The sequence below is a fragment of the Canis lupus genome, chromosome 14, assembly GCF_048164855.1.
Source record: "Canis lupus baileyi chromosome 14, mCanLup2.hap1, whole genome shotgun sequence".
In the NCBI taxonomy this organism is placed as follows: Eukaryota; Metazoa; Chordata; class Mammalia; order Carnivora; family Canidae; genus Canis; species Canis lupus.
This window is the reverse complement of record NC_132851.1, coordinates 37,757,640-37,784,490: the sequence shown is the minus strand read 5'-3', so window position 1 is coordinate 37,784,490 and position 26,851 is coordinate 37,757,640. Positions and strand designations below refer to the sequence as shown.

The window sequence follows — 26,851 nt, the reverse complement described above, 5'->3', positions numbered from 1 at the left end:
CAGGGGCACCCCATGAGAGGGGCAGTGGCCCAAGGTAGCAAAGATCCAAGTGAGTCTGGGATGGGGTGCTCGGGTGGGGGATCCCCCCATTCCCCTAGGGCTCAGAGAAGAGTGACACGTGGACCCCACGCTTGGCGAGGTGGTGAGCACCCTGCTCTTGGAGGTAAGCGAGCCCAGCCTGCAGGGCGGGGAGAGGGTCTCCCCCCCCACCCCCAGAGGAGGCCAGCCTAGAGCCCGGGGCACTGCGGTTCGAAACTGCCCTTGGAGAATTTTCTTCAGAGCAGGTTTACAGGGAAGAGGAGGGGCCAGGTGCTCCCCACCTCGCTGGCGCCCCAAGGCAGGTGCCCTCGCCCGGCTCCCGGCGGGGGAGGGTAGACAGCCGACACCACCTGGGCCTGGGCCGTTGGGAACAGTCATCACAGCTCTAAAGTTTTTTGGTAGGGCAGCCCCGGTGGCGCAGTGGTTTAGCGCCGCCTGCAGCCTGGGGTGTGATCCTGGAGACCTGGGATCGAGTCCCACACCAGGCTTCCTGTGTGGAGCCTGCTTCTCCCTCTGCCTGTGTCTCTGCCTCTCTCTTCGCTCTCTCTGAATGAATAAATAAATAAATCTTTAAAAAAATAAATAAAATAAAAATAAAAAATAAAAATAAAAATAAAATAAATAAATAAATAAATAAAGTTCTTTAGCAGCAGGTTTCCTTTTGCAAAGGGAACACCCAAGCTGTGGCTCTGAATGTGTTCACGGTTCAGGGAGCGTCAGTGGGGCACCCATGTGTGCCAGGCCCCCGTGGAGGAGACAGGACAGGAAGGTGCCAGGGAGCTCGGTGCGCACAGCTGGAGAGCGCACAACACACCTCACCTCCGACACGCCCCGATTACACCCCCACTTCCCCGCGGGGGAGGAGAAGCACAGATCCACTGATGCAGAGAATAACCGTACAGGGCCCCCCGGTGTACGGGAGCCCCCCTAGCGCACGGGAGCCCCCCAGTGTAAGGGAGCCCCTCAGTGTACGGGAGCCCCTAGAATTAAACCTTCTCCCAGGTCCATGCGTACACAGGGCACAGGGCACGGGACATGCGGGGTCCGGCGTGTGCCCAGGTTCCGGTGCCCTGGGGCCTGGGTCTGACTTAGGACCAAGGTCGGGAATTAAGCGCGGCCACTACCATGAGGGGAGGGTGACACGTGCGCCGCAATCGCCAATCGCACCTGGGCCTGCACTCGCTCTCAGGGCACTTCGTCTGCACCGGCCCTGTTCCCGTGAGGACGTGAGAGGATGACATGCCCAGGTGACCAGAGGACGGGAGGTGAGGACGAGCGCCGTCCGCCTGGAGGCCACCACCCACACGGGCGACAGAGCCATGCGGGGCGGCACTGAGGTGAGGTGTGCGCCCCGGAGCCCGACGGCAGGGTGCCCGCCAGGCCTGCCACGCCCGCCCAAGTGAGGGCAGCCCCGGGGTCGTCAGTGAGGAAAGGGGACACGAAGGCGCCCGCAGGGCTGGGGGGGTCCTTTAGGGGTGACGGCTGTCCTGTAACTAGGGAGGGTGGTGGCCTCCAGCGCCGTGAGGGCACCAAGTGTCTCCTGAACGGAAACAGGGCGACGATGCGGGCAGGGTGGGTGAGCTGCCGCTAGCACCGAGGCCCGGGAGCCCCTGGCGGGGGCCACTGAGCATGACTCCTCCCTCCCAGGCTGGGGGTCCTTGTCCCACCCCCGGAGGAAGACGCGTGCCCAGTGTGTTCAGGGGCCATCGGGGAGCCAGTGCGGGTGGGCCCGAGGCCACGGCGGGAGACCCCTGCCCCTCTCGCCGGAGGCACAAAGGGAGGGTGGCTCCAGGCAACCACCAGACCATCGGGGCTCGTGGGGACTCCCTGAGATCCTCCGCCCGCCGTGCTCCGTGGGCTTCCCTCCTGCTCGTGGAAGGGCTGCCTGGGTACGAGGGCCGGGAGGCAGCACAGACCCCCAGGCCGCCCCGGCGCCCGTCCCCAGCCTGCATCAGCATCCCACGCCCACCCCATCCCAATCCCACGCTGGCTGAGAGGGAGGGCGGGGGATCTCTGATGGGTCAGGGGGGCCATGAAACCCCTACCCCGACCCGGCCATGCAGAGCCTGTCGCCCTGGCCCTGCTCAGTCACCTGCCATGGCTCCCACCTGCGCCCCCAGGTGAGGACCTGAGCAGTTGGCACCACCGCTTCCCCCACCCTGCAGGCGAGGAAACAGGGCATGTGCCCACCGCGGCCGAGCAGCGGGACATGGTGGAGTCTGAATCCTCACCAGGCGGCCCCCAGGGCCCGTCCGCGCCTCCCTCACCGCCCGCACTCTGGCCGCACCCCTCCGTGGACGGCACTGGCCGCTGTCTTCTGCTGGTAATGCCCTTCCCTCCACCACGCGCCCGTTCCCTCCTCAGTCTTCACAGTCCCGAGTCAGACGTCACCTCCTCCGAGAAGCCTTCCTGGGCTCCTCCTGGAGGCGGGGAGGGGGCACAGCGGGGACCTGGAAGCCTGAGGCCACGTCTCAGGTCTGCCTCTGGCCTGCAGGGTCCCCTCTGAACCTCAGGGGAAATAATCTGAGGACTCCCTTGTGACATGCAGACGGTGACGGGGCCGGGACGGTGCAGCCTGAGACCCGTGCGGAGGGCCCGATAGCCCCGCGGGGCCCCCCCACCCCCATCTGAACAGAATAAACTCAGAGGCTTTCCTCCCACACCTGCAGTTTCCGCTGACAGCCCCACTGTAAACACACGGAGGCGGCGGGAGAAGTGTCAGCAGGACTTAAACAAACCTGCACGCCGGAGACGAGGTGCAGGCCGCGCCGTGGGGGCTCTGGCTGGAAGGGCTGAAGCGGGGTTTAAACAGGATTTGATTTACAGACGGGAAAATAGTTATCTACAAGAGCTTGGACAAAGTAAAGTCCATTTGTTTTGAAGGGATGGGAGGATGGAGGGACAGAGGGATGGAGGAACAGAGAGATGGAGGATGGAGAGACAGAGGGATGGAGGATGGAGGGACAGAGAGATGGAGGATGGAGAGACAGAGGGATGGAGGATGGAGGGATGGAGGTGGAGGGACAGAGGGATGGAGGGACAGAGGGATGGAGGATGGAGGGACAGAGGAATGGAGGTGGAGGGACAGAGGGATGGAGGGACAGAGGGATGGAGGATGGAGGGACAGAGGGATGGAGGATGGAGGGACAGAGGGATAGAGATGGAGGGACAGAGGGATGGAGGTGGAGGGACAGAGGGATGGAGGGACAGAAGGATGGAGGATGGAGGGACAGAAGAATGGAAGTGGAGGGACAGAGGGATGGAGGGACAGAGGGATGGAGGATTGAGGGACAGAGGGATGGAGGATGGAGGGACAGAGGAATGGAGGTGGAGGGACAGAGGGATGGAGGGACAGAGGGATGGAGGTGGAGGGACAGGGGATGGAGGATGGAGGGACAGAGGGATGGAGGATGGAGGGACAGAAGAATGGAAGTGGAGGGACAGAGGGATGGAGGATTGAGGGACAGAGGGATGGAGGATGGAGGGACAGAGGGATGGAGGTGGAGGGACAGAGGGATGGAGGTGGAGAGACAGAGGGATGGAGGTGGAGGGACAGAGGAATGGAGGTGGAGGGACAGAGGGATGGAGGTGGAGGGACAGAGGGATGGAGGATGGAGGGTGGAGGCTGGAGGGACAGGGGTGACACCCGCCTGAGACCAAGGTGAGGCAGTAACTGAGGTGGCGGGCCCGGGTGGGACTGGGCTCCCAGCTGACACCCGTGTCCCATCCACCGTGGCAGTGCTGGCAGCCCCGAGGAGCACCCGGTGACAGTGACCGGCTACAGGACCCCTGGGGAGGCCTCGGCTGACGCTGCTCCCAGGTCCTGCCCACTCTCCAGGGTGGAGGCTCCGTGTTTGACCAAAGCTCCCAGGTGACGGTGCTGCCCACCTGTGCCCTCGCCACCCCGCGGCCGGGAGCCGCACCCCAAGGCGCGTCTGTTTTCTCACTCGCTCCTCGCTGCAGCGCCTAGCCTTACCTCCTCATCATACGGAGGCGGGGAAACTGAGGCACGGGGAGGCTAAGTGACTTGCGCGGGACAGGAGGCAGCAGGGCCAGTCTGTCATCCTAAAATGTCCCCGTCACCTCATGCGAGCCCCACCCCAGTGTCTCCAGCCTCCCAGGGACCAGGCTGGACACAGAGATTGCCCTGGAAGAAGGGCCCGGGGAGCGGGGGCGGAGATGCCCCCTGGAGCAGCAGTCAGCCTGGCCTGGCCCTGCCCCCGCCCCCGCGTGTGACAGGGGGCAGGAGCGCGCCCCACCTCTAACCTGCACGGGCTTAGAGACCCTCACGACCCAAACACGATCTTCACTCAAATTCTTGGGGCCACAGCCCCACTTCAAGCCCCCAGCACCCCAGATCCAGGCCCTGAATGAGACGACGCTGGACAGGCCTCCCAGCTAAAAGAATGGAAGATTCTAGAGCTTTCTCCTGTGGCGACTGCTTTTGAATTCCCCGGCGGGCCACCTGCCCCCACACCAGGACCCCGGTGCGGGCAGAGGTGGGCCAGGGGCCGGGACCCAGGGGTCCTTCCTGAGGCCTGAGAGCCACACTCGCTGCCCCCCAGGCCATGCCCCCCCGCCGCTGTCCCGGACACGCACACGCAGAACACAGAGCAGCACCTGCTTCTGCACCTGCCACCTACCTGAGCCGCCCCCCTCGGCGACAGAAGGCCCTCCCAGAGCTGGCCCCCAGCTGTGACTCCTGCCTGAGCCCGAGCCCTGCTCCTCCCTCGCCCGCCTCACCAGCGGGGTCTCCCCCCTGCGTGCCCTGGAGGAAGCCCCTCCCATGGGGCAGCCCGGGGTCCGCAGCTGGTGGGGGTGTGGAGGCTGAGAGGGGCCCTGCAGGGCTGTGCTGGGTCCCCAGCAGTGACTGCATCCCGTCCCCCAGGGCCTGCAGGGCGCCCCTCTTCTGTTCCATGCAGTGGGGTCCGTCCGCAGGGCAGTTTCCTCTGACGAACACCCTGATGCCTGGGCTTTGGGGGCCTTGGGTCCCCTGCCCCTGGGGGGGTCAGATCCAGCTCCCGAGCCCATGCGGGGCTCCGAGAACAGCTGCTCGGGACTTGGGTGAAGTCCCAGCCCTGCCCCCGGGGAACCCTCACTCCCCCACGCTCCATCCAGCCACCCCCGGGCCACCCCCCTCCCCGCCGCTGCCAGCACACACTTTCTGCAGTGTTAGCGGCCCTGGTGCTGCAGGTGCTTGGGGGGCAGGGGGGCCTGTGCTCGAAGCCGCCCCCCATCGCTGTCCCTGCTGCCACCGTCACCACCACGCCCACCCCTGTCCACACACCCACTGACCCATCTCCCAGCCGGATTCAAGGCTCTGTGCCCCCGCCCCAGAGAAAAGCCTGGAGCGGGGACGGGATCGGCACCCCCCTGGGCAGGACGCGCGGCTCACTCCCGAGAGCAGACAGGGACGGGCCGGCACCCAAGTCGCCCCAGTAGCCCGACAGCCGTTCCCTCCGCTGAGCGGCCCCGTCGCCCCCGCGGACACGGAACAAGGCTGCTGGCCGTGGACACGCTCCCTTGACCCGGGCAGCCACCCCCACGGCCTGCAAACGGGGCTTGGCCCGGCCCAGTCTCCCCTCTGCCCCAGGCCTCCACCCTCTCCGGTCCTCCTGCCCACCCACGCACCTTCCAGCGCTGGCTTCTGTCCCCGCAGGCCCCCCACGGCCCGTCCCAGGTGCCAGCAGCTTCGTGGGAGAAACAGCACAGCTCGGGAAGGGCCTCGGGGGGACCTCCAGCACCTCCCTGTTCCCCACCAGGAGGAAAGGCCTCCCTGAGGCAGGGGCCGGGCAGGACACAGAGGCACCAGGCCGTGGTGATGTGTGACATCCTGTGACCTCCTTAAGAGGTGCCAGAGTCAGATGGTAGGGCAGCACGTGTCCAGGCTGGATAGTACCCTGACTGCTGACTCCCACCAGAGAATGAGCCCCAGTCACACACTGAGCCTGGATCCTGGTGACACACTGAGCCTTGATCCTGATCACAGGCTGAGCCTCAATCCTGGTCACATGCTGAGTCTCAATCCTAGTCACATGCTGAGCCTTGATCCTGGTCACATGCTGAGCCTTGATCCTGGTGACACACTGAGCTTTGATCCTGATCACAGGCTGAGCCTCGATCCTGGTCACACACTGAGCTTTGATCCTAATCACAGGCTGAGCCTCAATCCTGGTCACACGCTGAGCCTTGATCCTGGTCACACGCTGAGCCTCGATCCTGGCCACATGCTGAACCTTGATCCTCTTCACAGACGGAATCTTATCCTTGTCACACCAAGCTCTGACTCTGGTCACCACCTAGCCTTGATCCAGGTCCCACTCTGAGCCCTGACCCCCCTCCACGGCCCCGTGAGCTTGGCAGGGCTGAGGGATCTTGTCTCCTGCACTAGGTGAGCAGGCTGAGCCCAGGCCATGAGGCCCCCGCCCAGGCTCCCACAGCTGGTCAGTTCCCAAACTGGGACCTGAGTCACTGAGGCTTCTGAGGACCTGACCAGGGCCCTGGAGGGGCCACACGAGAGAGAAGGCAGCATCTCCTGGGCAAGTGCAGGGGGGCCGGGGCATGGAGGACCCGTCCCCATCCCCGACAGGGGCTGCGCCCGGCAGGGGTGAGGCGGCTTACCTCCCCGGGAGGCCTCTGGGCAAACAGCTCAACAGAACAGAATGATGGGGGGAGCAGCTTCTTCCTTGGTGGTGAATGACCCCACCCGCACCCTGTCACCAAGGCTGCGGATCCTGGTCTGGTGGGGACCAGACATCCAGCCCCCAGGATGGGCCCCACAAACCACAGCTCGCTTCCCCTAAGATTCGGGACACAACCGGATCTGCAGCTGCTTCTGTGAACCTGCCGGGGCTCCCGCATCCCCGGGGCAGATTTTTCAAAGACAATAGACGTATACACTGTACATCTGCCGAACACCCCGTGGGGCCGGGGCAGCCCCCCTCCACCCAACACATCTGTCACTCCACCGTGAGCAGTCCCTGGATCACACGAGTGGGAGTCCCCGGCTTCCAAACACCCTCGGGCCGGCTCCGTTCCGCAGACATGGGACCGACACGCTTTCCCATCTCAGAGCCGTTGGGATTCTAGGATCCCGGGGCGGGTGGGTGGCCGAGGCGGCAGTGGGGTCTGGCCTGCTCCCTGACCCTCGGCGCCCGCCAGCCCGGAGAACTGGCACCGGCTTTCCAGAAAGCCACCATCCTGGCCAACAGAAACAGCATCCCTACCCATTCCCACCAGCTGCCTGCCCCTCAGGGTCCACCCAGGCTCCTGCCATCCACATCCCGTGCCTGTCAGCGCTGGGGGGGGGGCTCTGTGCAGAGAAATGGGGCCCCCACCCCGCAGGGCCTGGTTCACATCCTGGCTCCTGGTAGCCGGGTGGCCTCGGCTCCTGCCCTCGTTGAGCCTTGTCTCCTCCGATGACGAGAAGGGCGTCGCACCCCACCCTGTGCCCTTCACCAACCAAGAGAAGGCGGCCTGGCCCTTCGGAGGGGAGGGCAGGGTGAGCAGCCCCAACACCCAGCAAGACAGATGAGACCAAGCTGCAGCAGGAGAGAGTGTGGTTAGACACTAGGAAGAAGGGGTAGCGAGGGCGAGACTCTACGCCGCATACAGGACAGGCGTACAGCACCCAGGAAGCTCTCTGGGGAACCCCGTGACGGCGAGAGGCCCAAGTGCCCGTGATGGGGCCCTGGTAGCCGGAAACCCTGCCCTGCCTGCCCCACTTTTAAATGAGTGAGCATTTATTGAGCTCCTACTGTATACCCGCACAAGTGCCACGTGTCCGACAGGGAGAAACGCACAGACTTCTGGCCCTGCTTGGGGGGAATTAACTGAATATCTAGCTTGAAACAGACCTGCGGGTGATGCGGGTCCATGCTGCCCCTGGAAGGCAGGCTGGCTGAGGGAAGGCAGGTGGTCTTCGGGAAGAGGCGGCCCTGAAGCGAGGGTGGACTTGCGTCTAGTAAGACGTGGGAGGACGTTCAGGGCAGAGAACCGTTGGGGGGAAGGTGCGGAGGCCGGAAGGGACTCGGCCTCCGTGGGCGTGAGGAAGAGGAAATGCCACTAGGTCTGATTCTCCGTCTGTGGATGCGAGCGGAGCCGGCGGCCCTGGGCTCTTAGAAGGGACAACATCTTGGAATCATGTGGAATCGTGGAATCTTAGAACCAGTGACATTTAGAGCCTGGGGTCTCTGTGTCCCACACCTCGGAGGCCACAAGTCCTCCTGCCCACCCAGCGCCAGAGCCAGCGCCCACGCAGTGGCTCTGGGCTGGGCCATCTGGGCTCTGCTCGGAGCACGGACAGTGACGGGGAGCTCACCACCTGGGGCGAGGGAAGGTGGACAAGCTCGTCCTAGAGCCCCGGCTGCTGCCGCAGCGTCCCCAGTGGACACAGCCCCTCCCTGGCCCGAGGTCAGTAAGCCTGGGCGTCCCGGCCGCCCCACCGAGGCCTGCTGAGCAGACGCAGACAGACAGGGCAGTTCCGGTCCCACGGGGCCGTCCAGAGGCCAGGAAGGCTGAAATAGAAAGCAGGTCCCGAGGCCCCGCGGGGGATGCGGCCGGCTTCTGGCTTGGTGGGCCCGTCTGGCTTTGCCCGGGGAGCCACGTCCCCCGACCCCGCCACCCCCCACGCCCCGGCCCCGCGCCTCAAGAACCTGGGCGTCCAGGGTTTTGGGACAGCACTGTCTGCGCAGGGGGAGCAGGGAGGCTTCTCCCCCGTGCCCGGGGTGGGTTCCTGAAGCTTCAGGGCTCAGGCTCTGAGGGCCTGGCCCAGCCCCACCGCCCCCCACCGAGCTTGTGACCTGGGGCAGGTGACCTCACTGGTCCTCTCTGTCCAACAGGGATGGCGACAAGGGCGCCCCCCCGGGGGCTGTTGGTGGACCCCCGAAGTGCCTTGGATCGCACAAGCCTGGCACATGGCAACCGCTCCATACACGGCAGCCTCGGCCACCGCCGCCTGCTGAGCCACCGACCCCTGGGCCACTCTCTCCAAACCGCAGGTCATGCCCCAGCCGTGGGTCAACTGAGCCACCTGGCAGTGCCCGGGACTCAGTAGAGGTAAGCAGGGACCCCCATACGTCCCCAGGCCACAGGAGGCTGTGGGGAGGTGCCAGGGCTCAGGCCCCAGAAGGGCCTCCCTACACCTGTCCCCGCGTCGCCCCAGCAGCCCCTGCACTGGACAGGCCCAGGGGTTGGTTCTGCTCTCTCCTCAGCCCCAGGCCTGGAAGATCCCCATCCTCAGTCCTCGGAGCGCAGTGGAGCCCAGGGCAGGTGAGGGGCCCGGCCTCCCCGCCCTGCAGGGATGGGGCGGATGAAATGAGCCGTCCGGGCATAGGCTGTGGCGGGGCACCCAGGTGGCCCCCGGGCAAACCGTTCTCTCTGCCCCTGGGGGGAGACCCGCCACCTTCCCAGCATCTCTGGGGCTGGCTTTGGATGGGCTCTGCGGGCCCGGAGGCCGCCTTATGCACCCCCACCCCAACTGGCCAGTGGCAGGTGAGGGGCCAGGCCACCAGGGGAGCACCTGCCTGGACACGGGGAGGCCAAGGGGCGGAGGCCATGTCTGAGGCTGGAGAGCAGGGCCCCCCTCCTGGCCTTGGTTTGCTCCCCTGTAAGAGGCGAGGCCAACACCGTGGGCTCCACGGTCAAGGCTGAGCCAAGTGTGAACCGTGGGATGCCCGTGGGTCCCCTGAGGAGCTGTTGCCCTCGGGTAGCCCAGATCTGGCTCAGGGGAGACTCGGTGACCCCGAGCCATCTCCTCCTGCTTCGAGATGCCCATTCCACCCAGTGCCACGGCCCAGCTGGATGAACGGGAGGGGCTGGCGTGGGCTCCCAAGAGGACTCGATGTTGGCTGGAGAGCAGTGTGCATGCGCATCTGTGTGTGCACATCTGTGTGTCACGTGTGTGCATGTACACGGGGTCTGAAGGGAGGTGAGACTCCTCCAGCAAGCCCTCCTGGATTGGACCCTCCCCTTGCAGACCCGGGCCCCCACCTCGGCCCAGTGCCTCTGTACCTCCTTGCCATTCCTCCGGGCCTCAGGACCTCTGCCAGCACCAAAGCCCCCCGGCCCCACATCCCACCCTAGGCCCACCAAGAACCAGGCCTACAGTCTCACGAACCCATAAGGCAGGCTGTTCTCACGGTCCCAGATGTTGAGTTTAACGGGAGGTCGGAACAACCCTGGCCTGGCCTCTGCGGGGGCTATGGGCCCAAGAGTCGGGGCTGCCTTGTGGCTGCTGAGGGGGGCCTGGAAGCCCCGGCCGGGTCCCCACCGGCATCTGCAGTGACCCATTCGCTGTGTGGCTTTGGGCAGGTCTCTAGCCCTCCCCAGACTTAAGTTTCTCCACCTCTAAAAAATCAAAGTTGGGACAAGACGAGCTCTGAGGGGCGCCTGGGTGACAAACATGTCATGGAGAGTGGTCCAGGGACTTGGGAGGTAACGTCCGGGGTGGTGGTCCCAGGAGTCATCTCCGGGATGGCCCCAGAGCTGTGAAGCACGTTCCCAAGGTAACTATGCACTAGGCCCTTGCTAAGTGCCCAGACGTCTCTCCACGAGGGGGGACGAGATGGCCAAGGTCTAGTTCTGCAGCCCGAGCCAGCCCCACCCCTTCTGGAGCGTCTCCCAGCCCACCCGTCCTCACGCTCTTGTAGACTCTGCCTCACCTGAGCCTCATTCCCTCCAGAGGGCTTGCCCTGGTGTCTCCAGGTATCCCACTCTGCTGGGGATACTGGTGTTGCCGGGGATGCTGGGGATGCTGGGTTGCCAGGGATGCTGGGGATGCTGGGGTTGCCTGGGATGCTGGAGTTGCTGGGGTTGCCGGGGATGCTGGGGATGCTGGGGATACTGGTGTTGCCGGGGATGCTGGGGATGCTGGGGTTGCCAGGGATGCTGGGGATGCTGGGGTTGCCGGGGATGCTGGAGTTGCTGGGGATACTGGAGATGCTGGGGATGCTGGAGATGAGCATCCCTGTGACACAGGACCAGGTGCTTCCTGAGAGAAGGGGCACCTGGCCCAGGGCCTTCCACCGGCTGTGTTGTCCCCACTTTCTGGGAATACACGAAGGGCCATGGTCCCTGGCCCCTATAAGCGACTGGTCCAGCCAGGCTCAAAGCCAGGGCCGCTCAGGGGCCTCCCCCTTCCCAGCCTCCCAACACCCCCGCCTTGGACGCTCCTCCCTCAAGGCCACCTTTCCCAGAGAGGGAGAAAGGCCCCACCCACCCTGCCCTCACTGTGGGTGACTTGCCCCCCACCAGCAGGTCCAGAACATGGAAGGGACAGGTGGCCAATGACCCCTTAGGAGCCCCTCAGCTCCTGTTCCTGTCTTCCCCAGGTGATCTCCAGGGACACCCCCCGTGCTCCCAGCAGCTCGGGTTCTCCTGCAGCGCTGGCCTGCGGCCCCCACCCTGGCAACTCACCCCAGGCAGCCTGCAGGACACGCTGCCAGGGCCCCAGCGCTGTTTACACCCTCGAGTGACACCAAGACAAGGGCCACTCGGGACGATGAATGAGGTCTGGAGCTGCAGGCACCAGCACGGTGACGGGACCTGCCTGGCTGTCACTGAGTGTCCCCTGCCTGCCCCCCAGCCCCCGCTCAGTGGCTCGACTGCTATTTGTGGCTGAATCGCTCGGAATGGCAGACTCTGATCCCTGTGGCAGAACAAACTGCGCATGGCGAGGGTCGCTGTGAGCCCTGGGGACAGTGCTACAGGAGTTCACAGTGCAGCTGAGAGAGTGGGGGGCTCCTGCGGGCTCAGAGAGGGCCCCAGGAGGGGCAGCCGTGCCCTGACCACAGCCACGGACAGCCTGGCCTGAGCCAGCCCGTGGAGGTGACGGGGTGAGGCTGTGCCTGCGTTCCGGTCTCCCCTGAGGGCTATGGGGGGGTCCCCTGAGCCTCATGGGCTCCAGCGCCTTCCCGCCGCTGCCCCCAGGAGCCCTGGGCCTCCAGAGAGGAGCCTCCCTGGGGGAGGGGTCCCGGAAGCCCACCCTGGCTGCTCCCCAGGCAGCCCGCGGGCGTGTGTTTTGCTCTAGAGGGTCCCCCCAGGATGTCTTTGGGAACCAGCCTGTGCCTGGCCGGCCTGCCCGTGACTCAGCGGCAGGCTCTAGCTCATAAAATTCGAGCCTCCACTGGCTCAGCCCTCCGGCCCCCGCCCACATCCTGGCCGCTCCAGGCTGCCCTGTACAGAAACAACAGGGCCTGGACACTCCCTCGGCAAGATCCTGGGTGCCCCGCCTTGCCAGCCTGGGGCCGGGCCGCCCCGGGCCAGAGACTCCGTCGCCTTCCTGGGCCCCGTTTCCCCTCCCGAGACACAGAGCACAGGCTTCTAAGGAGACAGCAATGGTAGCCTGTGGGCTGGGCCCCGAAATAGCAGGGAAGCTGCTCCGGGAACCACCCTCCCCCAGAATCTTCGATGGCTCCCCACTGCCCTCAGGCCCAGTCCACCACTCTGGTTCCCACAGGGCAGCTAAGCCCCGGAGTGGACGGGCTCAGGTCACTCCCTGCTCCACTGCGTATCCCCGCCCTCCGGTCCGGGGACCCTGACCTGTCGGCCCTCTGCCCACCTTGCCCTCCCGGCCGCGCCCCTCCCCAGCTGGCTGTTGGCTGCCCCGGTGGCCCCCCCAGACTGAGATCTCAGGGCCCAGGGCCTGGTCTCGGGCAGCAGCGTCTCTGTTCTCAGTGTCCAGCATGCACCAGCTCAGTCGGTGCCTGGGGGAGGGTGCTGGGTGCCCCCTCCCCACCCGCATGAGTGAGGAGCAGCACGGGGATGGGAGACTGGACAGGGCACTCTGGGAGAGGGAACAGCCCAGAGCCGACCCTGAGCCCCCCCGCCCCGCACGCGGCCCCCCTCTGACCCCAAAACCCCAACTGGCCCAGGCTGCCCACGGGCCGCCACCCGGGGAGGGACGTCCCTCCCGGCCACCACTCCCAGATCAGGCCTGGCTACCGAGATTTTCGACCTGCTGCCCCATCCTGAGGGCCCTGGTCACCTCCAGGTCTTTCCCATGCACTCAACCCCACATGTCCCCACGAGGTGGTAGCGCTCGCAGGGGTCACAGCAGGTCCCGTAGGGGCCCCGGGCTGGTGCTGGCCCCACCAACACGCCCCGGCACGCGTGCGCCCCTGGGAAGCCACATCCGCCCCAGGGACATGCGGGAGGGGCACCCACGGGGGCCAGATGCTAGGGTGCAGGCCCAGGTCCCGGGTGCACAGACACACCCAGGCTCAGAACACGCCAAACACAGAAAACCCAGAGAGCAGTTCGCGAGCCCGCAGAGCCACGGTGGGCAGACGTGGGAGGGACAGTCCCCCTCCCATGTCACACGGGAGCACCCTGCACTCTGGGGGGGGCCTGCATCCTCCCCCAGACCGGGTGCTAGGAGGACCCAGAGCCAGCCCCAGCTCGGCGCCCCTCAGCTTTGGCTCCGCCCCCCCGTGCCTCAGTTTCCTCCTCCGTCTGGGCGGGGGCGAGCTGCCCGCTGCTGCCCCTGGCTCCCTCCCCCGGGCCCTGGAAGCAGGCTCCTCCAGGGGGCCGGCCGCCGGGAAAGGAGCCCGCCCCGCCCCCACCCCGCCCCCACCCCTCCGCTTTGCCCAAAAGGAGCCCCGGCGCGGGCCTGACGTCAGGCCCCAGGAAGGCGGGTCGGGCGCGGACCGAGTGGCCCGCAGAGCTGCCCCGAGGAGGTCGCCCGGCTCAGCTGCGCCGCCTCTGCCTCCAGCCTCGGAGCAGGCGAAGGTGCGGTGAGTCCCCCGAGAGCCCGACGGTGCCCGAGCGTCCTCAGTCCCCAGCCGGGCAGGCAGCGCAGGGGCCGCGGGGGCCAAGGGGCCGAGGGGCCAAGGACCTGCCCCCGGACCTGGGGAGGGGGGAGGCCAGAGCCTGAGAGGGGCCTTGAGGTCGCACCCCGCAGGGAGCCATTGTACAGATGGGAAAACCGAGACCGAGGACGCGGGCGGAGCGGCTGCTGGCGGCTGGCCGGGCTAGGTGGAGAGAGGGGAGCGGGGACTCCCGGGGGCTGTGGGGGCCTCCCTCCTGACCCCGGAGCCCCACCCTTGCTGCTCCCACGCCCCCTTCCCTGGATTTCATTCATCCGCGCGCTCATTCATTCAGCATCTCACTGCTGGGCTGCGGGCGCCCAAAGCTGTGCCTCAGTTTTCACACCTGTGGAGGCACAGGGGCGGCGGCGGAGGCCAGGCCCCGGGAGGCCCGGTGCTGAGCAGCGTTGGGCCGCTGGCCTCCGGGGCTGGGGCAGGGCAGGGGTGCGGCTTCGAGGGCTCGGGCTCTCGAGGGCTCGGGCTCCCGGCTCCCGCTCGCAGCCGCGGGGAACCTGAGGCCTGGGGCGGCTGGCCCCCCGCCCCCCGCGTGAGCCCAGGAGCTGGCACTGCCCCCGCCTGGCTCGGGCCGCTGCAAGCGCCCTGGGAGAAGGGCTGCGGGAACAGGGTCCCGAGGGGGGCGGGCGGGTTGGGAACTGGCCTGTGGCCAGGGTGCCGGCGGGACAGACAAGGAGCAGCTGTGCAACCTCGGGCGCGCCGGGGCTGGAGAGCCGGAGGGGTGGTTGGGGAGCTTGCGGCCCTCGGGCCGCGGCTGGGCCTGCCCACTGGCCCCCGAGTGGCCACCCCCAGCCGGTGGGCCGCCCGGGGTGCCCCCTCCCCTCTGACGGCTCCCCCGCCCAGTGGCCGTGGGCAAGTCGCCGCCCCTCTCTGAGCCTTGGCAAAAACAGGGGTGGGGGTAGGGGGGCTGCTGCCCCTGGAGCCCTGGTGTGTGTGGGAGGGGGTTTCTCAGAGCACCTGCACGCGGCTCTCGGCCCTCCCGGGGCACCTGATGTGAGGGGGTGCGTCTCCACACACCCGCTTCACGGAAGATGGAACCAAGGCCCAAAGGGGCCATCAGGTCATGCAGCCAGCCCAGGCCCTGCCCTCCTGGGACTGCCAGCCCCGCAGGGGAAGACGCGCAGGGGAAGACGCGACACAGGAAAGGGAATGACCGCCAGCCGCCAGGTGGTGGGAGGGCAGCGGAAAGACAAAGCAAGGCGGACAGAGAAGGTGGCCCACTGGCTGGGCGATCTGGGAGGGCTTCCCTGCGGGAGGTGCCCTGGGGTACGAGGAAGCCCCAGCAGGGCCCACCGGCCCCGCCCCGCCCCGCCCCACCCCGCCAGGGCGCTGCCCCGCAGCGAGCGGAGCCCAGGCTGACCCTCGGGCCTCTTGAGGGTCCCGGCTCCTCCACTGCCCAGAACCTCTGCTCCCCAGGTCCTCTGGGGCCCCTCCTGCGCCCGTTGCTCCCGAGCCACTTTCTTACCCACACCCCCAACCTCGTCCCCAGCCCGAGCTCCGAACGGTGGAGCCAGCCCTGCCTGGGATCCTCTGTGCCCTCTGCACCTGCTCCACTGGGGCTTCAAGGTCAGGTGTGACCCCCCCGAAGCTCAGGGTCCTACCTGCGAGTTGGACCCCGATGCAGGGCTGTGGGGCCTGGGGCGAGCTGCTGCCCCCCGCCCCCGACCCGGGGCTCCGATCCCCCGTCTGCACAGGGGGCTGCAGTCAGCCTTCGAGGCCTGGGGTAGGCAGGAGACTCCACGGGGCACAGTTTAAATCACAGCCTCTCCACCCCCACCCCACCCCCGAGTGACCCGGACACACCGCCTACCATCCTGGACCCCAGCGTCCTCACCTCCTCACCCTCAACGGCAACGGCAACGCAGAACAGGGGCATCTTGGGAGGAGTCAGCGGGAGCCTAGGAGGAACTAGGAGGAGTGGTCTGGGGCGGGGAGCCCTGAACTGCGGGATCACAGCTCTCCCTCGCTGGAGGGGAGTGTAGGGCCTGAGGGAGGACCTCGCTAGCCGGGGACGAGGGGCCTGCAGCAGGTGACACGGGCAGAGACACTTGCCGGGCAGAGGGAACAGCAGGTGCAAGGGCCACGAGTGCCGCCTGAGGATCTGCCCCCCAGGGAAGCAGGGGTGGGGTGCGCCGCTGTGGGCACCCCAGGGTTGTGAGCACCAGCGGGACCTCCACGCGCAGCCCAGCCTGGAGCCGCCCCTCCCAGAGAGACCACGCAGATGGTGGCCTGTGAGCACGGTCAGGCCTGATGGCGACCAGGTGCCCTTCTCGACAGCGCTCCACCCGCCCCCTCCAGTGACCCCTGTCCCTGAGCCAGGTGGAGGGAGCCAGGCCCGGATGGGAACCTAGATTCCGGCTGCCGCCACCTGGGACCTGCTAGGGGACCCAGGGCCAGGCTGGCCCCTGTCGGGGACCTCAGTGGGGACCCAGCAGTCCCTGGATGGAATAAGCAGAGAGGCTCAGACCAGCCAAAAACAGCAGGCGATGTTCTAAAGCAGATGCCGTGAAACCAAGAATAATCGTAAAAATAAACAGGCAGATGGTTCCCCCAATAATGGCTATTTTGGCCTCGGGAGGTTATGAGGGTCACCCCCCAGCAGCATGGGCACGCACAGGTACGTACGCCCCGGCAGTGCCCTGGTGCCCAAGCCCCAGGTCCACAGATGCCAGCCGCCGACCCTGGTCCCTCTCCTGCCTGCGCCCGAAGCAGTGGACCTGGGTTTGATTCCCAGCTCCGCCAACTTTATGCTGTGCGACCCAGGGCACGTTGCTCAGCTCTCGGGGCCTCTGCTCCCTCATCTGTAAGCTGCTGAGTGGCTTTCAGGCGTCCTGAAGGTGCCTGGGCCACCACAGATGCTCTTGGCACTTCGGTCAGGGACAGACTGGGCCTGCCCTCCATGCCTGCCCCTCTCCCCCCGACCCTGCACAGACCAAGCTCCAGGCTGCCACCTGCCCCCGTGCCCTACATGGCTGGCTGCAGGCAGCGGGCTGCAGGGTTGCTGTCCCCAGGGGTCGAGGGCAGCCTGGGGAGGAGCCAAGATGGCAGGACACGCCCACCTCGGCCAAGGAGGGGACCCCCAGGTCCCAGCTCCTGACCTTGCATGCGTGTGGGGCACGGGGCACAGACCAAAGAGCTGAGAGCCGAAGCAGGGGAGTGCAGCCCCCGCCGCTTGGCGCGGCCACCAAGCTGGGTGGGGAGGACAGAGGCAAAGGACTCCCTGCTCTGGAAGATTCCCAGGGCACGAAAGCAAGCATCACAGAGGCTCTGAGAAGCCAGGCTCTGAGCGCCCTGGATGACCCTTCAGGTGGGGACTCAGGTGCCTCGGAGCTAGACAGAGATGACACCCAGCATCTGCGGTGAGGAAACCACTCCACAACTCTAGCTAAGCCCTGTTTGACCAGCACCAGGGGCAGGGTGACAGGGACGGGCCGGACCCACCAGGGTAACTGGGTGGGCTCCCTGGAGGAGGGGACAGCCCTTCCTGGCTGGGAGGACCGGTGGAAGCCGAATCCAGGTTGGCGCCCAGAACACCAGGTGGGTTGCGAGGGCCCAGGCCAGGGGTGGGATGGGCGGGCGCTGCAGGCCAGGGTGAGAGGTGGCCTCGCCCTGCAGGCCTTGGCAGGGCTCAGTGACGTTCCCTCAGCCCCGAGAGAGATGGATGAGGCTCTGTGCTGGGCTGTCGGGTGCTGGAGGTGCAGATGGGAGTGCGGCCCACACTCCCCCTGCAGCCCCACCCCTGCCCTGTAGCCCCACCCCTCCCTCCAGAGGAGCCCCCACCCTCCGCCCTCCCCTCCAGGAGGGTTTCCTGTGGAGGGCTGGCCCAAAGTCCCAAAGATGGGAGGGCAGGGAAGCCTTCCAGGTGGAGGAGTAACTTGGGCAAAAGAAAGAGGTCAGAGGGTACACAGAGGGCCATCAGACTGTTGGGGTGCTGGAGGACTGGAGAGAGGGCCCCCCACCTGCCGGGGGCCTCAGGTCCCTCCTGGGAAGGGCCCCGACCACCGGGCTTCTTCTGGAGCATCTCAGCCAAACTCTGGGAGGCCTGTGATGCCCTGCTGGGGGGGAGGGGCCTCCCCACCTGCGGGGGTCAGGGGAGTTGGGGTCAGAAGGAAACACTGCCCTCACCACGCTCCCCCTCCTGCCCCCCTCCCCTCCACCTCTGGCCACACCTGCACCAGGTGCTCTGGGGCGGAGCCCTCCTCCAAGGCTGGCTGGGGCAGGAAGTGGTGCAGGAAGGAGGCCTAGAGGTCACCCCTGCCCAGGAGCCTGCCACCCTTGGGCCGGATCCTGTGTTCAAGGCCCTGTGAGGGTGGCTCCTGGCTTCAGCCTCCCAGGCTGCTCACCCAGGCTTCCACACCTGCGAGTCCGCTGTCTCCTCCAGGAAGCCTTCCCTGATCCCACGGCCCTGTGGCTCCCAGCCACCATGCCAGCTGGTGGCCCATCTGCTCCACCCAACACACCCTGCAGGTGTCAGGGGAACCCTGGGGCAACGGGGGGGTGGTCAGGCCTGGCTCTAAATCGGACCCTGTTCCCCCCCCAAGGCATCAAGTTCTCACCTGGAAAATGGAAGGCCTGGCATAGGGGAGAGAACCCCAGGGGCCCCCACAGAAACACCCCAAGGGCTCTCTGCATGAGAAAGGTTGCCTTCAGGGTCACCCGTGGGGGTGGCAAGCCCCGAGGCCCAGCTGGGTAACCCCAGCTTAGTTGCTGAACCCCCCGTCTCTGTGTCCTGTGTCCTAATGTGCTCAGTCCCCGTCCCGATAATAGCAGGAAGCCAGATGTCCTTTCCACTTGCTCCCCTCTCGCTCCCGGGGGCAGGCGGCAAGAGTCAGCAGGTGGGGCCAAGCGGAGGGGCCGGGGGCCCTGGGCTGGGCTCGCGGGGAGCCAGTCGGCGCTGCAATAGAGGAAGACTTTGTCTTCCGAGCAGCTGAACAGGCAGCAGGCTAACCGGGTGCGAGCTCCCCATTCTCGGAGGAGTGCAAGCTAAGCTCTCAGGAATCCGCCGCTCATCCCCTCGAGGGTTCTGAATGTCTCTGCAATCCTCTCCTCTGCAGAAATTCACGGACGGGCAGGGAAACCAGGCAAGTGGCCAGGCAATGACAGAGCCACGGTGCTCCAGGGGCCCAAAAGAGGCCACAAATGTACTTGGGGCAACCAGGGAGGGCTCCCTGAAGGAAGGGGCATCTGAACAGAAGAGATCCTGTGTGGATCAGAGTGTATTGGTAGGATTATTTCAGCCACAAGCGATGGAAACTCAGCTCAGAGTAATGTAGGTCGAAGAGGGGGAGGATAGTTTCATTTAACCAACAAGCCCCAGGATGCCAGCTTCAGGCAGGGCTGGATCCAGGCACCAGAGCCACCTCCTCAGGACTTGGTCTCTGCGCTTGGTCCTGGCGGCCATCAGCACCTTGAGTCTCACCTCCAACCGGTGGGCCACCCCAGGGAGAGGAGAGCTGTGGGTGAAAGTCCCCGGGGGACTGGCCACCGCAGCCCTGGGCAGCTCATCCCCGGGGCTCAGTGCTGCAGGGGCCCAAGAACAAGGCTGAGGATGGAGCAGGACCAAGCCACAGAAGGGCTTTAGCCCACAAATGGGGAAGGGAGGCTGAGCCATCCTGCCCAGGGGTGTGCAAGGGCCTCCTCCCACCCCAGGGCGCCCTGGGCCTGGGCCTGGGCCTCACCCCGGCCCCCAGGAGGCCCCCATCCCTCCTCTGCCCTGCTCCCTGGAGGAGCCGTTTGGAGCACTCCTGAGACAGGCAGGGCCCCCAGCTGGCACGGACGTTCCAGAAGGGGCTGGCGTGTCCAAGCCCTGGAGCACTTCGGAGCTGCAGGTGCCCGCTGTGCAGATGGCAAGACAGGCATGCGGGGGGCCTGGGAGGGTCCTCCCACTGAGACCCCCCACTTCCGTGAGACAGGCAGGAGCAAGACAGGCAGGAGCGGGAAGAGGGGAGGAAGGAAAGAGGCAGGGAGGGAGAGGCCCCTGCAGAGCTGGAGCCCGTGAGGGGGAGGAAAGCCCCGGGTCTCCACCCCCTCCCACCAGGACCAGGACTCACACCTGGGGGCCCAATGTCCGGCAGAGAGCCCCTGCCACCGAAGGGGCCCCCTCTTCCTAGCGCTCACCTGTGTCCGCACGTGGCCCTGCCCCCGCCCACCAGGACCCCTCCAGCCCTGCCCCGCTGCCTCCTGACTCCCCGCCTGGGCCCACTTACAGGTGAGGGCACTGGGGTCTGTTCTAAGAAGAAGCGGGTTTAGGACTGGTGATGGCCCCCGCGCCCACCCTGCCGAGTCCTTCCCGACTGACCCCGAGCCCCGGAGAGCAGCCTGCCTCCCTCTATTCCGCCCGGAGAAGCACCTGACGGGTGTTGGCGGAGCCGGTGGGGCAGTGGGCAGGCCAGGGGCTGCGAGCCCAGGACGGTTGCCCTACAAGTTTCTAGGCCCCGGGCTGGCACCGTGCCAAGCACTACGAGGACGTGGCCTCTGCCCGCGGGGCTCCAGCCAGCTGGCCCCGGCTCTGAGGTCTGCTCCACCTCAGCCAGGCCCAGGACACCTGCCAGGAAGGGGGAGGGGACAGGGCTGTGCCACCGCTGTCAGACTGGCTCCCAGGACAGCCGCGCCTCCCCCCTCAGGCAGCGGAAGGCACTAGTGACCCCACTTAGCGGATGAAGGGAGACAGACTCCGGGGCAGGGCCGAGGACAGCCGGAGGTCGCTGGGCCCGGGCGTGCCTCGCCCCACTGGAAACCGGCCCTGGGCCTCTGCTCGCTCACCGCCCAGGCCCGTCGAGGGCCAGGTCTGTGCCTCTGCCCTCCGCCTGGGCGGGCAGGCCCGGGGCCAGGCTGTCCCCACAGAGGAGCAGAACCTTCTCTCCTTTCCCCTCATTCCAGGCTATATTTAGAGGCCAAGCAGAGAGCGAGGCACGTGGGGAGTGGGTGCCGTGGGCCTGCCGCCGGAAGGGGCCGCCAGCCTGGGTGTCCCCGTCCTCCCTGAGGACCCGGGGGCTGGCTGTGGGCTCGCCCCAGGCAGACCCAGGTTCGAGTCCTGGCCTGTCCCTCCCGGAGCTTCGGTTGCCCTGAGAGTGAGCGCAGGAGGCCCGGGACGGTTACCCGGTTACCCGGCACGGGGAATCCGCTCAGAATCAGCGGGAGGAAGGCTCTGCTCAGAGAGGCTCATCTGCAACCCCAGAGTGGCGGGTGGTGCACAGGACCAACCTCTGCTGGCCACGGCTACTGTGCAAACGCTCCCATGACACGACGGCTCTGGCCACCGCCCACTGGGACACCCCCCACTGCCCTGACTCCCATCTTCCTGTGGGAGCATGCACAGGCCCTGGCCGGCAGGCAGGGTGGGGGCCCTGTGTGGGCACCGTGGGAGAGCGGGCAGGGAGAGGCGAGGGGGAGCCGCAGGCCTGGGTGGCAGGAGCACAGGGGTGCTGGCCATGTGTCAGGTGGAGCGGGATGCTTGGCTGAGGGTCACATCCTTGACCAGAACAGATTCGGGGGTTGTCAGGGGAAGCCACCTCAGTGAGGTGTCAAGGAGTCGTGGGGAGGCCGACGGAAACTGAAGCCCAGAGAGTGTAAGTCCTTCCTGAGGCCGTGTGGGGGAAGGGGGAGAGGGGGCTCCTCGGCCCAGAAGCTCCCAGCCCAGCTCCTCCCTGCCCCAGAGAGGGGTGGGCCGGGTGCCATGGGGCAGGATCAGGAGACCATCAGCGGGCCACTGCCCGGGGGACCCGCCTCCACAGACCAAACATGGGGTCAAGAGTCCTACAGTTGAGCTCCTCATTGTTCAAAGCAGAGTGAACAGATGCTCTGGAGAGGGATCGTTACATAAGAATGGCACATAGAGGTGAGGCAGGGGGGTGGGCTGTGCTGGGGGCGGGGGGTCTAACAGAGGCAGAGACAGAGACAGCCAGACTCAGAGAGAGAACAAGAGACGAGATGGTGCATGTAGAAAGTCAGGGATGAGGGCTCAGGCTGTGACCAGGGTCAGGGGTCAGGCTGTGACCAGGGTCAGGGCTCAGAGAGTGACCAGGGTCAGGGCTCAGGTTGTGACCAGGGTCAGGGCTCAGAGTGTGACTGGGATCAGGGCTCAGAGAGTGACCAGGGTCAGGGCTCAGGGTGTGACCAGGGTCAGGGCTCAGAGTGTGACCAGGGTCAGGGCTCAGAGAGTGACCAGGGTCAGGGCTCAGAGTGTGACCAGGTCAGGGCTCAGAGTGTGACTGGGATCAGGGCTCAGTGAGTGACCAAGAACAGAGCTCAGAGTCCGATCTGGATCCGGGCAGGATCCTGTACAGCAGGATCAAGGTTCCTCATATTACTGGGATCAGGGCTCAGCTTTGTTTGGGATCAGGGTTCAGACTGCGCAGACACGTCCATCTCTCCTCACCTGTCAGGCCCAGGGGCGTCCTGAGCACCCTGCCCACCCCCACCCCCGGGCCGAGCACCCTGGCAGCCCTGGCCTGGACCCTCGGGCACCTTGAGCCGGCCGCTGACCAGCGTGTGAGGCTGGCCGGGAGAGTTTCCTGGAAGGGCAGGATCCCCGGGGCCGGCGTCATCCTGGGACTGTCTCCCAGAGGAAACGTTCTGTAATGTTTATTATTTGTCTCTCCCTGTGACACTGAGTCGAACCTACTGCAGACACATTGGAAAACCAAAAAGCATGTGGAAGGGAATCCAGAACACTGCTCGCCGTGCGTCCCTGGAGCCAGCGCCCGGCGCTCCTCCAGGCTTTGCCAAGGCTCATTTATTTTCTCGCGGTAGAGAGACAGGCTGGGAGGCATCCGTCGCCTCCGCGGGAGCAATCCTGGGGCCCCCCACGGCCCGAGCCTCCGGGTTCCCAGCCTGGCGGCCTCCGGCTCCTGCTCAGCCTCCGGAAGATCTCTCCCCGCCCGGACACCCCTCGGGCCTCCCCGTCTGCCCGAGGCAGCATCCACACACACGGCCAGCGGCCCCGCGTGTTCGGGTCCACACAGAGCACAGCCTGGCCCAGAAGGATGGGGCGGGGGGCTGAGCCCAGGGCCCCCATGGAACGGGTGTGGCCCGGGCCCTGGGCAGCTGGGGGCCCAGAGGCAGAGCCGATGGCCTCAGCAGGTGCTGACGTCTCTGAGCCCAAGGGCAGAGGCACCGTCTGAACCCCCAGCCCGCGCCTCCTCCAGGCCAGGCGGGAGCCCGAGCCTCAGGCAGCAAGGACTCCTCCGCTGCGCCTCCCCCCTAGGCTGCCCACTTGGTGCCCCCCCTCACCCCAGGAGAACTCAGGATCCCCAGTCCCGGGGCGGAGCTGCCACAGTGAGCCTGCTCCCCGAGGCCAGGCGGCAGCTGGGGGGGCCATGGGCACCTGCTCACATGTCCGGCCTGCTCACAGCGACGGCCCACGGCCACGGGCCACGGGTCACGGGGCTGGGGTGGAGGGTCTTCCTTTCCCCTGGCAGGTGGGGGGAGGGCACACTGCGGCCAGGATGACCCGCTAGGCACCCTTCCTCCCCGCTTCTCCCCAAAGTCAGCTCCTTTCTCCTGAAAAAGTCAGAAATGTCCTTATTTGGAGCATCAGCCAGGCCGGGGTGGGGGCAGGGGGCCTGTTAACCCTTCACGTATAAATAGAGATAAATCTCGGCAAGTTAAACACGCGGCGCAGGAACATAAACAGGGGGGGCGGGCCTTGCGCCGCAGGGAGCGCAGCGTTTATTTAACTCACACCCGCCCCACTGCTGCAGGGCAGGGGCTCGGGGCTCCAGGAGGGCAGGGGGGCGGGGCGGCGCTTGGACCCCGGGCCGGACACTGACCCGCCACCAGCCTCAGAGGAGGCGAGGACAGATGGCTGGCCTGGAGGACGGGGTCTGACGCGTGGGGGTGGGGGCGGCCAAGGGGGGCCATCACGACCCCAGTTGATCCCTCAGGAGCTCACACTGGGGTTTCTCCGGCGCTGCTGGGCTCGGCTGATCCTCCTGGCGGCTCCCAACCCCTGCCATACAGGTTAGGACGGAGCCCAGAGAGGTTAAGCGACTTGCCTGAGGCTGCACAGCAAGTATGGGAGGAACCCCGTGGAGTCTCCAAACAGACATGTCTCTACAGCTTACCTGTGCCACCCCCTTCGTCCTCCCCGGCAGTCCTGGGCCGGGGCTGCACAGCAAGGGCCTTTTCCCTTTTTTTAAGATTTTATCTATTTATTCATGAGAGACACAGAGAGAGGCAGAGACATAGGCAGAGGGAGAAGCAGGCTCCCCGCGGGGGGCCCAACACAGGACTCGATCCCGAGACCCCGGGGTCACGCCCTGAGCCAAAGACCCCCCAGGCGTCCCCAGCGCCGGGCTTTACTTCCTGCTACACTGAGGAGTGAGGAGCAGGACTCAGGACACTCACACTCCGCTGAAGCTCCACCCCGGCAAGTGCAAGGGGGAGGTCCCGCGGAGGGCAGAGGGCAGAGGGCAGGCATTTTAGGGCCCCAAAGGCCCAATGATGGGAATGCTGGGGACTCGGTGAGCAGGTAAGCAGGCCCAGCTCTGACACCCAGAGGTGACCCGTCTCCTTCCTTCCAGGCCCACGCCGCGTGCCGGCCGCCGTCATGTCCTCTGCGTCTCCCGTGGGGTCCTGGGCCCCGGCGGCCCCCAACGCCACGGCGGCGGCCAACAACAGCGAGCCGGAGAATCCCCTGTTCCAGCAGTTCGCCCGGCTGGACGAGGAGCTGCACGCCGCCTTCCCGGGGCTGTGGCTGGCGCTGATGGCCGTGCACGGTGTCATCTTCCTGGCGGGGCTGGTGCTCAATGGGCTGGCGCTGTACGTCTTCTGCTGCCGCACCCAGGCCAAGACGCCATCGGTCATCTACACCATCAACCTGGTGGTGACCGACCTGCTGGTGGGGCTGTCCCTGCCCACGCGCTTCGCCGTCTTCTACGGCACGCGCGGCTGCCTGCGATGCGCCTTCCCGCACGTCTTCGGCTACTTCCTGAACATGCACTGCTCCGTCCTCTTCCTCACCTGCATCTGCGTGGACCGCTACCTGGCCATCGTGCAGCCCGATGGCTCCCGCCGCTGGCGCCAGCCCGCCTGCGCCAGGGCCACGTGCGCCTTCGTGTGGATGGCGGCGGGGGCCGTGACCCTGTCGGTGCTGGGCGTGGCGGCGGGCAGCGGGCCTTGCTGCCGCGTCCTCGCGCTCACCGTCCTGGAGTTCCTGCTGCCGCTGCTGGTCATCAGCGTGTTCACGGGCCGCATCGTGTGCGCCCTGTCGCGTCCGGGGCTGCTGCGCCAGGGTCGCCAGCGCCGCGTGCGGGCCATGCAGCTGCTGCTCACCGTGCTCGTCATCTTCCTCGTCTGCTTCACGCCCTTCCACGCCCGCCAGGTGGCCGTGGCGCTGTGGCCGGATGTGCCGCACCACGCCAGCCTCGTGGCCTACCATGTGGCCGTGACCCTCAGCAGCCTCAACAGCTGCATGGACCCCATCGTCTACTGCTTTGTCACCAGCGGCTTCCAGGCCACCGTCCGCGGCCTCTTCCGCCGGCACGGAGCCGGGTACGAGCCCAATAGCAGCAACATGGTCAGCATGCACAAGAGCTCCCGGGGCTCAGGCCACAACCACATCCTTGGCGCCGGCCCCAGCGCCTTCACACAGGACCTGGCCGACGGGCCTGGAGCTTAGTGGGCAGGTCGCCGCAAGAGGACCAGAGGCCGGGGCTGGCCAGGCCAGGGCAAGGGCAGCGGAGACATCAGCTCTGCCCAGGAGGGCGGGCGGGCCAGGTTCCCCCAGATAGATGGGTTACAGCCCCCCGGGGCACCGCAGGGAGGGTTCGAGGCCACACGGCGCCGCGTGAACAGCACCGTCTGCCACAGGCTTCTCGTGGACGTGGCCATCTGACAGCGGATGCTGACCATCCCGGGGGCACGGTCCGTGTCCAGCCAAAACTCAGAGGGACGGTGGGGGTGCTGCTTCTCCCCTGGCCCCTCCTCACCCTGCAAGGGATTCCCCAGAAACAGGGACAGAGGTCTTTTTAGGTCCTAGGGGATCCCACAGAGGCTCCCACCCCCTCCCCCACACCCCGGGCCCCACCCCCCGGGCCCCAGAGAGAGCCAGGACCGAAGGGGAACGTGGGGATCACACATGTCACTTGAGCAGACAGACGGGGACAGGGGCTCTGCGCCTCTGAAAGACAGGGCTTGGGGCCCCGTGATTACAAGTGAGACGGGGGTGCGTGGCTGGTGCCCGGACCCGCGGCACCTCCCGCACGGAGAGGCTGTGCTCTGACCATCCGGTGCAGGAGGGGACGAGCAGCAGGTGCAGGTGCCCCCGCGGGAGGGGGGGGCCGTAGGATCAAAACCCCCCTGGAGGCAGCTCCGACCTTCCCGAAGTCCCCACCCCAGGAATGCCCGGGGGCGGCGGGGCTCACGGCCCCATACTGTGGATGGGACAACCAAGCGCAAAGACCTCGGGCAACGAAGCCAGGCCTACCAGCGGCCCGCAGACAGAGCCCCTTCTCATCCTCGGGGCCAGAGCACTCTGACCCTGCTCTTGCCTGGCTCGTTCCGCTCCTGCCCTTCCTGGGGGGGGTGTTTCTGACTTAGGTCTCTGATGGCCTCCTCTGAGCTGGACTCCGGGATGGCCTCCACATGCCTTCTGCTGAGAGCCAAGCTCCCTGAGCCCTTTGTAGACGGCCGTAGGGGCAGGGGCAGGCTGGGGGAGAGGGGCCCGAGGCTTCCAGGCAGCAGGCCCCACCCTGGCCCGCGGCCACGGCCCCTGAACAGGGTGTGATGGAATCCGGCCTCCGACCTGCCCACCCCAGCAGAGAAGTCCTGCAAGCCAAGCTCCAGGCCTTGGTCAGCTGGCTCTGGACTGAGTGCCCCGTCCTCCACGCTGGGGGCCCTGGAGGGAGGCCCTCCCGGGAGGCAGGGAGCCCATGCCCATGCTCCAGATGAGGAAACTGAGCCCGGAGAGGAACGTCCCAGCCAGGGTCACAGCGAGCACTGGGCACTGCGGGGCCAGCACTGTCTCTGCCACCAGCCCCACCCGGAACCCC

The 26,851-nt window shown here is 66.6% G+C and overlaps 1 protein-coding gene across 2 annotated transcripts; it reads left to right on the top strand.

The window, feature by feature from the left end:
* The first annotated feature begins 13,670 nt into the window (after nucleotides 1–13,670).
* On the top strand, nucleotides 13,671–25,877 carry GPR20 (G protein-coupled receptor 20). Of its 2 annotated transcripts, none has more exons than XM_072774684.1 (2): nucleotides 13,671–13,767; nucleotides 24,383–25,877. In XM_072774684.1, exon 2 carries the CDS (start codon nucleotides 24,409–24,411, stop codon nucleotides 25,477–25,479), a length of 1,071 nt encoding a protein of 356 aa, XP_072630785.1. In that variant the 5' UTR covers nucleotides 13,671–13,767; nucleotides 24,383–24,408; the 3' UTR covers nucleotides 25,480–25,877. The 2 variants fall into 2 exon arrangements, with proteins under 2 accessions (XP_072630785.1, XP_072630786.1); XM_072774685.1 differs by having other exon boundaries at nucleotides 13,694–13,772.
* The last annotated feature ends 974 nt before the right edge of the window (nucleotides 25,878–26,851 follow it).